Source organism: Suillus discolor (genome assembly GCF_016758755.1).
Source record: "Suillus discolor strain FC423 chromosome Unknown F5147scaffold_126, whole genome shotgun sequence".
Taxonomy (NCBI): domain Eukaryota; kingdom Fungi; phylum Basidiomycota; class Agaricomycetes; order Boletales; family Suillaceae; genus Suillus; species Suillus discolor.
In genome coordinates, this window is record NW_024541373.1 from 1 (window position 1) to 13,282 (window position 13,282).

The following is a 13,282-nucleotide window of genomic DNA, read 5'->3' on the forward strand; positions in this document are numbered from 1 at the left end:
GTACATATTTTCGGGTCTCGGGCTTCGGGTCTCGGCACTGGGCACTCGGAACTCGATGATTTGTGTGATATAAATGAAAAATCAACATGTTGCACACTGGGTTTCAAGTTTCACGCTTTGGCAGAACTCGAAGCTGTTGTGATTTAGATATCACCCGAAACCCGAACACCCGAATGTCAAATTTTCAGTGCCGAACCCCGAGTGCCGGGTGCCGAGTCCTGAAACCCGGAACTCAGGATTTGACATTTGAGATGAACGAAATTTTTCAGACATGTTTGAATTAACCTACGTATATCTATAAACATTTCACTAACCCCCGAACCCTGAAAGATATTTTTGTTGTCTTACATACCAAGTTCCGAGTTCCGAGACCCCCGAACCCCGAAACACGGCAGTCCACAATTTCAGGGTTCGGGGGTTGGTAAAATGTGTATGGATATATGAAAGGTTGATTTCAACATTTTTGAAAGATGTCTCATATCAAATGTCAAGTCCCAAGTTTTGTATATCCATAGACATTTTACCAACCCCCAAACCCCAAAATTGTGGACTGCTGGGTCTCGGGGGTCGGCACTCGGGACTTGGGAAATTTGGGGAGATCAATAAAATTTGATCTACAATAAATTTGATTTACAAACAAATTGATTTACAAACTTTTGAAAGATCTGTGTCGTCTCACATATTGAGTCCCGAGTTCCGGGACCCCCAAACCCCCAAACCCGAGACCCGGCAGTCCACAATTTCGGGGTTCGGGGGTTGGTAAAATGTCTATGGATATACAAAAGGTTGATTCAAACATGTTTGAAAGATGTCTTACCCAGAACATGGGACTCGATTTTTGAGATGAAAGACATCTTTCAAACATGTTTGAATCAACCTTTCATATATCCATAAACATTTTACCAACCCCCGAACCCCGAAATTGTGGACTGCCGGGTCTCGGGTTTCGGGGTTTGGGGGTCTCGGGTTTGGGGGTCCCGGAACTCGGGACTCAATATGTGAGACGACACAGATATCTTTCAAAAGTTTGTAAATCAATTTGTTTGTAAATCAAATTTATTGTAGATCAAATTTTATTGATCTCCCCAAATTTCCCAAGTCCCGAGTGCCGACCCCTGACCCCCGAGACCCGGCAGTCCGCAATTTCGGGGTTCGGGAGTTGGTAAAATCTCAGGGTTCGGGGTTCGGCACTGTGAAAATTTGACATTCATATTTTTGCGAGTGTTGTGCTTCTGGTGTCTGTGTGTAGAAATAGGATATATTGCACACCAGGGTTCAGGTGTGGGGTTTTCCCACTTCAGTACTCAATTATTGGTCAATGCCACACATGGTCAATTCATGTTTTCGTGCTTACAGGTTTAGATTTCGGTGGTTGATGGTAGGTATATGCACTCATAGTGTGCATGTATCCTACGTGTTTGATTCGCTGGTGGCTACATCAGCTGTATGTCTTGATGAAATGTATCTAGGCTCACCCATATATGTACCCATCTATGTACAATTCCCCCACGTCAGCCCACCCATCTATGTAATATCCCCCACCTCGGCCCACCCGTCTATGTAATACATCCTATGTTGGCCCACCCGTCTATATAATTATACCCCACCTCGGCCCACCTGTCTATGTAATAAATATTTTATCACACCCTCGGCCCACCCGTCTAATTAATATCCCTTATGTCAGCCCACCCGTATATGTGATATTCCACCACCTCGGCCCACCTGTCTATGTAATAAATATTTTATTGCACCCTCGGCCCACCCGTATATGTAATACTCCCCACGTCAACCCACCCATATATGTAATATGCCCCACGTCAGCCCACCCGTTTATGTAATATTCCCCTACCCCGGCCCACCCGTATATGTAATACACCCCTGTTGGCCCACCCATCTATATAACAATATTTGCCTTACATCTCTCTTCAGCCCAGCTGTCTATAATATCCTACTCTACATATTACCCAGATGGGCCCACCCATCTCCATGAATGATCATATTCCCCGGGCCCATCCGTCAACATCAAGGATATATATATCATTGGCATACATGGGCCCACCCGTCTCCATCGGAAATAATATGTTACCCGGCCCATCCATCGTCATCGAGGATATACACAACATGGGCCCATGGTCCGCTGGCCCGTCTGATATGGGATATTATGTAGGTCGGGTGGCCCGTATAATACGGAATTTGTCACTGAAGGGGCTCGTGTATGCTATGTTGGATTTGTATGCCGGTTATGACCAGCGCGCGCTTCACATTGATTCGCGCAATATGACTACGTTCAGAATGCCCCTAGGGCCGCATCGTTTAATGACGCTTCCGCAAGGACACGCTAATGCTGTACAGGTTTATCAAGGTGACACCGCATTCATATTACAGCACGAAATCCCGGAATTTACGTCGCCGTTTATACATGATGTGCCGATCAAATCGGTAAAAACCTGATACAAGAACGAGGATGGCTCTTATGAGACCATACCCGATAATCCGGGCATACGGCGCTTTATATGGGAACACTGCATCATCGTCAATCACATCTTGCAGCGCTTAGAAAACATAGGCGCAATGGTATCTGCAACCAAGTTTGTGCTAGCTGCACCATCCACGACCATCGTCGGTCACAAGTGTACTTTTGAAGGGCGCGTGCCCGACGAATCTAAGGTACAAAAGATTAGGGATTGGCCTGAGCCAAAGAACCAGTCACATGTGCGCGGATTCCTAGGCACATGCGGTGTTCTATGCATTTTCATTCGTAACTTCTCGCGCATCGCGCGCCCGCTAATCAATTTGACCAAGAAAGATGTTTTGTTCAAGTTTGGCGAAGAGCAGCGTCAAGCAATGCAAACGCTCAAGGACTCAGTACTAGATTCCCCCACGCTTCAGCAGATAGACTATGAAAGCGGACGTGAAGTCATCCTAGTGGTAGACACATCGTGCGTCGCGATCGGATATATCCTGCTGCAAATAGGCAAAGATGGCAAGCGCTACCCAAATCGCTTCGGATCAATCACACTCAATGAAGTGGAGGGCCGCTACTCACAAGCAAAATTTGAACTCTACGGCTTGTATCGCGCGCTACACGCCGTGCGCGTCTACATATTCGGTGTCGTCAATTTGATGGTCGAAGCGGATGCGAAGTATATCAAAGGTATGATCAACAATCCCGATTTGCAACCCAATGCGACCATCAATCAATGGATTGCGGGTATTCTTCTATTTCAATTCAATCTTGTTCACGTACCCGCCACAAAACATGCAGGCATTGATGGTCTCTCAAGGAGACCGCGCGTAGATGAGGACCCAGAGGAAGCCGATGATCACGAGGATTGGATTGACTGCGCATACTCATTTGGAATTGCGATCCTAAACAAAAGGACGCTCCAAGTAGAGGGAGCTGGCGCCAAATACGCTCTTTCCGCGCATTTAGTGCCATTCATGCAGCCGCAGAGGCGCTTACCAGTCTTACGCACTTTCCTTGATGTTACAGAACCGATACCAGATGATCCGCAAGTTCCATGCTCCGAGAAAGCGCAAGCGATAGACGAGCGTATGACCATAATAGAGCAATTCCTTCTAAACCGCAAAAGACCCGCTGACATTACAGATGATACATTTGCCGTGTTCGTCAATCACGCGGCGTGCTTCTTCGTCCTTGAAGGCAATCTTTGGCGCCGCGAAGTGAACGGTAAACACCAGCTCGTGGTAAAACCGCATAAGCGATATCAATTGCTAAAACAAGTGCACGATGACCTAGGTCATAAGGGCGTATATGCCATTCGCTCGCAGCTGCTGTTGCGCTTTTGGTGGCCGCACATCAACGACAATATCAAGTGGTACACACGCACATGCCATGAATGTCAAATCAGGCAGATACTAAAGCTCCAAGTACCACCGATGGTACCGACGCCTGGAGGTTTGTTTCGCAGAGTACACATCGATACAATGAAGATGCCCAAAGCGGGCAGATACGAGTATCTGGTACAGGCGCACTGCGTGCTCACGTCCTATCCCGAATGGCGCATGTTGCGCAAGGAGAATACCAAGTCGCTCATGGCCTTCATATATGAAGAGCTACTATGCAGATGGGGTCCTATCACCGAAATCATTACTGACAATGTGCCCGCTTATAGACTCACCACAGACATGCTTGCGGAAAGATATGATATCCATCCAATCCGCATATCGCCCTATAACTCGCAAGCGAACGGTATAGTAGAGCGCTGGCACCGTGATGTCCGGGAGGCCATCATTAAAACTTGCGATGGAGATGATACTCATTGGTATCAAGTTGTTCATTCCGTATTTTGGGCCGAGCGCATCACCGTGCACAAGTCAACGGGCTTATCACCTTATTTTATGGTGCACGGTGTTGAACCGATCTTCCCCTTTGACCTTGCAGAAGCTACGTTCTTAGCGCCAACGCCAGCACGCGCCATTTACCACTGCAGAACTCATTGCTTGGCGCGCATGGCAGTTACAGAAGCACATAGAGGATCTCAGCACTATCAGGGACAAGGTAATGAAGGTGCGTTACGCATCTATCTGCGATTTTGAGAAGTGCTTTCGTGCGACGATCCACGATTACAACCATGCACCCGGTACCTTAGTACTGGTGTGCAATTCGAAGGTTGAATACGAGTTGAGCAAGAAAACGAAGCCGCAATATTTGGGACCTATGATTATAGTGCGCTGCATGAAAGGAGGCTCATATCTGCTGGCCGAGTTGGACGGCGCTATCTCTAAATTACGCTACGCAGCATTCCACGTCATCCCTTATCATCCGCGCAGTGATGAGCGCATTATGGTGACTAGTGTCACTGGTAAAGACGATGAGACCCTTGATCACTTAGCCGACGAGGATATTGAAGAACCCAATGAAGACAAACCAGAGGGCGCGCGATCACTTCCCGCATATCACCCAACACCCTAACCGCATATCCCCGCTTTCCACATCGCACACAAAAACAAAAACAATATATAACAACAAAACAATCACAAAAACATACCGTCAACTTCCATTATCTCTGTTTTACCCCGGGTTTCGGCCAACGACCTCAGTTTCTTTTATCATGTCTCATAACACGCGCATTGCATTGAACATACATCCAACAGACTCTATTCTATAACCGCCGATCGGGCAATAATAAACCGTCAAAGTACATACTGAAGATAAGTTACCTAGAAGCACGCGCATGACTATCCCATAGACCTTCCATTTCTAACGCGCACAGCCACGCCGCGCCCCTTTTTACTCATAGACTATACATTAACACCATCTAATATCAGCGACACACAGGGACATGCAAAGGAATAGACGCGAAAGGACGCCCGAAGAAGACAAGACAAGCGCGCAGCTTGCGCGACCGCCATATTTTCTCATAACTCTATATTTCTTACATGCACTCACTCGCGTATTCCTCTTACTTAATCAGGCTGGCGAATCGAATCGGACAATGGAATTGGACACAGACATGGACAGGACACAAAGCACTATCGTATTAGGCGCACCAGGCGCCGGAGAAATCAGAGACTCTATAGTACAAAGCGCTCTTTGGTGCTAGCAGGCGATTCCAAATCTAAAGTATTCTAAAGAGACTATCTACTCCTCTAGGACTTTGCAAAGCTCCTTCTCCCAAGTTCCCCAATCGCGCGCCAAAAGATACAGCCGGTTGCTCATGTGGAGCAACTCGGACTCTTGCGTCCGGGAGTGTTGATGCATCTCAGTGAGAGCGACCCGATACTTATTGTTCCGAGTGCGAAGCTCAGCGTTCTCAGCACAGAGTTGAGCGGACTCAGCGCGTGCCTCGTCCAACTCGGTATTGGCATCCAAGCGAGGACATTTTGCCGCAGGTGCAGCAGCAGAGGCAAGCGGTCGCTTCGGCCACTGGACAAAGATGGCCTCCTTCGAGGTACCGGCAACGGGTTCACGGCTGTAGCCTCACCCACAATTTCCACCTCGGACTCACCGGTCTCTGGCGCAGTCGTTTGCGCCGAGGGAGGCGCCTTGCGCTTCGGCACAGCCAGCACGCATCCCTTGTTCTTAGCGGCAACTAAATCAATCAGGCATGAGTAAAGTGAAAAAGAAGTAATAAGTGCCAACTCACCAAACGAACAACCCTTCCGCACTTTAACGCAGCCCTCGCACCTTCCGCTTGGCTGCACAACGATGCACTTAGCGCCGGACGCGGCGCAACACTCGCACCTCTCAGCAGGATGGCTGACAGAGGTGGCGGTCATACGCCCACCCAAACACTAGAAAAGAAAAACATGTCAGCCAAACCGAAAAACCGAAGAAAGAAAGAAAAAACTCACCAGATGTCCCATATCGGTAAGCACAGGTTTGGGCGCCTTCTCACCCGACTTCTCTGTCACCTTCTCCGCCGTCTCCTCGCTGGCGACAACCTCCTTCACCTTCCCCTTCTCAGCGTGCGCTGGGCGCACAGTCACGGCAGACTCTTCCGCCTTCTCCTTCCAAGCCTTCACAGCTCTTGTCAGCATCCTCGTGGCAATTTTGCCCTCGGCCAACGTAACATTCTCCGCATCATTAAGGGACACATGCAGCGAAGCCGCACGCGCCCGCTCGTAGATATCAGCCTAAAAGGGAGCCGTTAGCGATCAAGTAAGCACCAAGTAAAACACGCCACTCACCATTGCGACATTCCAGTCGCGAAGCCAAGACTCCTGTTCCTCCAATAGCTTCGGCTTGGAGGGAGGAGCAGTCTCAATGCACACGTGCATAGTGTTAAGTACGGCGGCCCAAGCACGTTCAATCCAGTCGGACTCAGATTCCTCAGGCTCCTTTGGAGCCGCATCATCAAGAGTGGCGTCGTCAACGGATGCATTGCCACCCTCTAGTGGGTGTTCCTCAGGTTCGGGGGAGGGAGAGGGAGACACTGTCAACATAGCAGGGTTAAAGATGATAGAGGACATGATGAATGATGGAAGCAAAAGATAATCGTGAAGCTGCAATGGAGTATTGAATTGAAGAAGAGAAGCGCGACACGTGGCTGGCTTTTATGTCGGAAATGAACCACATTATGTCAGCACAATTCCGCCCGCTCACCACACTTCACGCAACCACAGTGGATCTGCTCCACATCCGATTTGGCGCGTTTCGCCCACGATCACGTGACTTTCCTTGTCGCAAATTCGCCAAGTCCATCCACCCCTATGTATGCTGACTGGGGACAGTCAGAAGCTAAGTTCCTATGAGATGTAGAGACTGACATCTCTGTGGCCTCGTAGAGAGCTAATTTTACAACGCCCTAAATCACCTTCCAAACACAGCGCGACCTGTATCTCACTTCTGTGCACTTGGCGCTTTGTCGGCCACTCGCGCATACAGGCGCTTAGGTCGCGCATCGGCGCACGCACCTTCGGTTCCATTGCTGGTCCTCCGTCCATCCATTCCATGTCCGTTTGGTTTGTCGGTATGTATTCCTATTTTATTCTCATGTATTCTGACATATCTCTGGCGCTTGCGCACATATTCCATATGTTTCGTCATGGACCCTTATTTACATATCATCACGTACTCACTTCGCTTCCCGGCTCGCTTTAGCACTTGACAGCACTTAAACACTACTTAGAATATATATACCTTGCCTTTTGTATAATGATGATCATCTTCTTCCCGCACAAATGTTGGACTCTAAGTCTAAAATCTCCATCGTATCCGCTGACCGACACTGAGCGCCAGTTCTCATATTCTTATATACAAATGTCGTCTTACTTGTCTCCCGACTCACTTAAGAGTCACTGCACTCCACCCCCCGCACGCGCGCTTCGCTCACACTCAGTGCGTGCCATCGTACTCGTCGCTCAGTAGCACTTTGTAGCGCTTTCGCTCATTGCGGTTCGCCCACCGTCGCACACCTCACCAGGCTTATCCGACAGTCCAGTTCAGTGTTTCCCTCCACTATTGTACATAGAGGAACCTTCTCAGTAGCAATCCCCTTGGGCCGACATTAGATTCGCGCACAGAGGACCATCTGAGTATATCTCATACCACCCACTTTCTATCATTCTACATTCCTCACCTACACCGATGACTCTCAGCACTCGGTACCACTGCCATGGTTGTTGCTGTTAGAACCATCCAAGTCGCATACGACCTTGTGTCATAACAGGAATTCCTCCCTAGGCCTGGGGCGGGTATTAACAAAGACAAAGAAACAAGAACTAGTATGTAGACTTGGTGTGAGATCTAGTGTGAGGACTAATATGATAATCAGACTGAGGAAGTACAGGAGTTTCTATAGGAGTTTCTATACTGGAGACAAGTCTGAGCAGATTAGTAAGCAGAGGGGTAAGGCTATGTACAATGTAGCACTCAGCCTCCAGCTGAGATCATATTGGTTTATTTTGATACACCTTTATTTATAGTCAATTTTCTCAGGTTTGCATTTTTACTGCTGACTTGATCATGTTCTTCTTCACCTAGTACCCTGATACTTGCACTCTGAACCCTCCACAGTTTCTACCAAATACTTTACTGTTTTTCTGGTCCCAGTATGCCTAATGTCTCCATAAGTAGTTACAGGCTGTAGTTTTGTTGAAAGCTCCTAGTATTAGATTTCCCTCTTCCTACCTGCTGTTTAGGAGTTACTATTTGCTGTTTTCTGCATCAATTTCACTTCCTTCTGAGCTCTGGCCTCACCAGAAGCCCTTGGATTGAACATACTGCTCCTCTGTACATGCCCAGTCCACATTATTGTTCTATTATAAGCATGTGGAAATACATTAGTAAGTGAGAAGAATTATAAGTAAATGAACTTAGAGATGAAACTCATACAAGGATCAATAAGTAAGATGAAAACAGAGATAACTGAAAGCTGGAAAAGCAGAGATACCTAAATAGGAAAATAGTACAAATATGGGCAAAGCATGGGAAGAGGTCTAGCAATAGGTACAAATAATTTCTGGAGGTCCAGAGATAGGAGTTCTGAAGATACAATAGGAATAGAGATTGGGATACAGATATGAACAAGGGTTGTAGAGGAGGAAACATTCAGACATTTGACCAGAGGATATACATATTCAAGGTGGTGTGGAAACAACAAGCTTGCTGAGTGGCAAGCAAAATAATATTGGATCATTGCTATACCTAGCTGCTATGTCTTAACAGACATGTTTAACCCTAAAGGGAATTGCTACTAGAACAATGAAGGATATGTGTAACCTGAGGATGTGCTAAGCATGGGAAAATAGCAGACAGGTAATGTGCGAGGTGCAGAGGTGTATGTGAGGCTATCCAAAGTACAGGAAAGTGTGGACAAGAAATAAAGAAGTCAAGAAATGAGGTTTAGATAGAGTGAAGGCAATGGTATATTGTCTTCCTAATGCATTTCTGAGGTATCCAAAGTGCAGGAACATGTGCGCTATGTGGCCAATGCATGGAAAAGTGTAGCCAAGCGGATGCGCAAAGTGCAGGAAAAGCAGGTTCATTGTTGGACAAGATTATTTACTGGACAAAGGATGGATAAGGATAGGAAAACTTATGGTGCTCTATAGATTTTTGATAGGCTCTTTGGCTAACAATAGTACACAGTGACATTTAGTCCAGAATCCTACAGCATATTTACAATCATGCTACTGCTGAGGAACTCATAATGTTTCTCCTCAGCTACATAGATGAATTGAATAAAGATTGCAACAAAAAACTTTCAAACAGCAAGATGAGAGCAGCATAATAATAAAAGATCTTAAATATGATACACTGCAACCATACACATAAGTGAATACTAGTGGCCAGATGGCTCTTTCAAATCTTTGCCTAGAATCTCAGCTTTGATAGATGTGTAAGTCAAGACCTTTGGAAATAATTAAATTTTTCTTGTACTTATCCTTCTAAGTTTGCATCAATACTTTGGTCATATATTAAACTTTGTATCAAGGATACTTGCATTTGCCTCTAGTAAGGTTTTAGCAAAAAAAGTTTCTAATTTATGTATAAAACCTACAGCAATATTAATCAGGCTCAAAATTACCAATAGTAGATAAATATCTTTGAATCAAAATAGTGTTATTAGGTTTTTGTTCAGGTCTAACTTTGCTGTACTGGTGTAGGAAGGCAGGGGTCTGGGTAAGGAACATGAACCATGTAAAGTCCAAAAGAAGCAGCTAATACTTAGAGAGATTTAGGATTGACAAAGATAGACCTTCAGAGTGTGTAGAGTCCAAAAAGCATGTGGACCAGAGGCAAGAGCCTGTCATATCCCGTATTCCGGACCTACATCCAACAATGTTCCCACACCTCATCCGGACCTCTGGACCCCCTGTCCATGTCCTTTATCTGTCAAGATGCCTGTACACCCGGATCCCTGTACCTTTGCATATCCACACATCCAGATCCAAAACCCAGACACTCAATCTGATATCCACTTGCCAGGATCTCCGGATCCGACCTATGCTTCATATCCGAACCCAAACCTTAAATAAGCGCTCATCCCCTTATGGTAATCACCTGTTTCTGGACCCGGTGTAGAGACTCATGCCTCTCCTTGTGCAATATTGCAGTTTTCACCAAGGAGTATACAGCACGAACTTGTAGCATCACTCTGTATGCTTCCTACAGCTATTCCTACATGAGGCGCAGCTTTCCCACGCAACTCGCGCGCGTGCCTTTCCAGCGCTTCACGATGTATATGCGCGCGCACTTTCCCGCGCTTGAGCGCCCTATAGCGCCAGCCATCCAGAAGCATCCATCCACTGTCCACCAAGTTCCCTAGTGCATATATTTCCATTTCTCACATTTGCATATTGTTCCATCTTTATTTTTATCATGGACCCTTACTTACATATACCCTTACATACCTTACTCGGTAGCGCTTCGGCTCCGCATGACAGCGCTTAGGTGCCATACTTAAGCGCCAGCAGTACATACTATTACTCACTTACTCACCCACCAAGAACGACAGAGGACTGAACCAAAACAATACCCATTTACTACCCAGCAGAGCATAGTTGAAATCTATTCCTTGGCACCTCGCATATAACATCTCTCAGCTTGCATCTCTCACCTCTTGTCTAGTGTCTAATCATCACTTAAGCAAACTCACTCTTACTCTCACTTGTTTCTGCATACACGCGTGCGCATTCCCGCGCTTCCCGCGCTTCGCGCACTCTCGCGCCTCGCGCGCACCTTCGCTTTCCTGCGCTTTGCACTCGCCAACCAGTAGCGCCTTCGGCGCCTACTACTAGATCCTTGCTGCACTCGCTTCCCCTTTAGGGTCGAACGCACTTGTCATCTCAAGTATAGCAGACTAGGCAATGCGCGACCTTACAACATTTATAGATACAGTCAGGAGCATTGTTTGTGCCTCGCTGTATCGTTGAACCTTCAATGCGATAGCGAGCGTCAGGAAAGCAAGCGGTCTGTGCAATAATAACGATGACGGGTACAGATGGTGAAGGAACGATGATATTCGCAATGTCAACTAAGAACTATGAAATATCAGGTTTGACCCCTAAGCGTCGGAGATGATTCTCCTCTACTCGGATGATGATGATGCTATGGGGAGTCCAATATTTATGTAGATACATAGAAATCCAGAACCCTATAGGCGAAAGTAGTAGCGCAATATTTTGGGTCCGATGTCCTATGTAATAAGACATGAGGTACTGCAGACTATGGGAATACATGTAATAATGCGGTCGACAATGTTAGGGATGTGAAAACAAGTAACTATGCACCTAGTGGGACTAGCGCGATGAGACTGGACATAGGTAGGATGAGTGCGCACGATATCCGATTGGCTGATGCGAAACCCGATGTCCAATGCCTGATGTCCGATGTTTTCGGGTTTGGTGCGTATTGAGTTGGATATGATAGGGAATGGTTTGGGTAATGATTAGCATTCCACATGCATCGGAAAATAGACCTCTACAAGGCCACAAGGACTCCAAGTCCTACAACGCACTAATCACTTCCCAATGTTACCTGATGCTAACCCACTCAATCTGATGCTTACCTGCTCAACCCAATGCTTAGGCCAACTCAGCCAATGAAATTCCATACACATGTCCTTCCTATGTCATGTCTTGTCATATCTATCCCCACTAGGTGTGCAGTTACCTGTTTTCATATCACTAACATTGTAGACCATTGGCTGAGTCGGCCTAAGCATTGGGTTGAGCAGGTAAGCATCAGATTGAGTGAGGTAACATCAGGTAACATTGGGAAGTGATTAGTGCATGATGGGCATTTTGACATGTATCAGAAAATATCTGAAAATGAGCCCAGTGCAAGACCAAGTGCTACATTGTGATTCATCACATTTCACCATTTTGTGTGGTAGTCTGCCCTCAGCACTTTTTCAGGGCAATTGTTAGATAAACAGATCTTGAAGTCAAGAGCCCCAGCAGAAGTCTGATGTTTTTTAAAATAAGAGCAGAATAAAAGGATCAACCATGATCATGCTATTAAAAGAACTGACAAAATGCAGATAAATGTTTGAAAGTTTTTTGTTGCAATCTTGATTCAATTCATCTATTTAGCTGAGGAGGAACATTATGAGTTCCTCAGCAGTAGCATGATTGTAAATATGCTGTAGGATTCTGGACTGAATGTCACTGTGTACTATTGTTAGCCAAAGAGCCTATCAAAAATCATCATGACTGTCAGGCTTACCTCAATAATGGAGGATCTCTTGCTCACAACCTTGTCCAATACTGTGGGAAGTCACCAAAGCTTTTCTAAGGAAAGCTCAGCAAATATGCTCAACAAACATTATGCAAGATACATTTTTTTGATGGGCTTCTTCCAGTTGAATAAGCAGATCACATCTGGATCTCTAATGCTGTGTGGGATTGGTTTGATGCAGGTCTTCACAAGGTTCTTCTCCTTCAGGCCATACAGTATAGGACTGTGTTAAGAATGTGCTCAAGGGTCAGATCCAAAGGGCTTGGCTTCAGCTCGTGCGCTGCGCCCCTTACCCAAGTACGTGCCCCTAACTTCTGAGGGCTGTTGGACGATGTCCGAAGGTTATCGGACGAGTCCGGATTCCGATGTCCGATGTGCGGGAATTCTGGCGGACGTTCAGGAATGAAGGATAAGACTAATCCGGACAATGTCCGAACTAGAAAGGAAACAGCGGAGGACTACCAGAGGTAGAGGCAGAGGTGAGAAGTCTATAGGAATTGATCCTAAGACTAGCGGAGGACGACGAGAGGAGAAACTCAAGTCGGATGGAGAAGAGAATGAGCAGAGTCTAAGATAATATTCGAACTGAGGAAGTACAAGGATTCTACAGGGTTTATATACTACTGAGGACTT

The 13,282-nt window shown here is 46.3% G+C and overlaps 1 protein-coding gene across 1 annotated transcript; it reads right to left on the reverse strand.

The window, feature by feature from the left end:
• Positions 1 to 5,605: 5,605 nt before the first annotated feature.
• Positions 5,606 to 6,936, reverse strand: F5147DRAFT_789698 (uncharacterized protein; the record flags this gene model as incomplete). Its single annotated transcript, XM_041443028.1, has 5 exons — positions 5,606 to 5,943; positions 5,973 to 6,056; positions 6,111 to 6,258; positions 6,319 to 6,600; positions 6,655 to 6,936. The coding sequence occupies 5 exons, from the start codon at positions 6,934 to 6,936 to the stop codon at positions 5,606 to 5,608; spliced, it is 1,134 nt and encodes a 377-aa protein (XP_041285384.1).
• Positions 6,937 to 13,282: the final 6,346 nt, after the last annotated feature.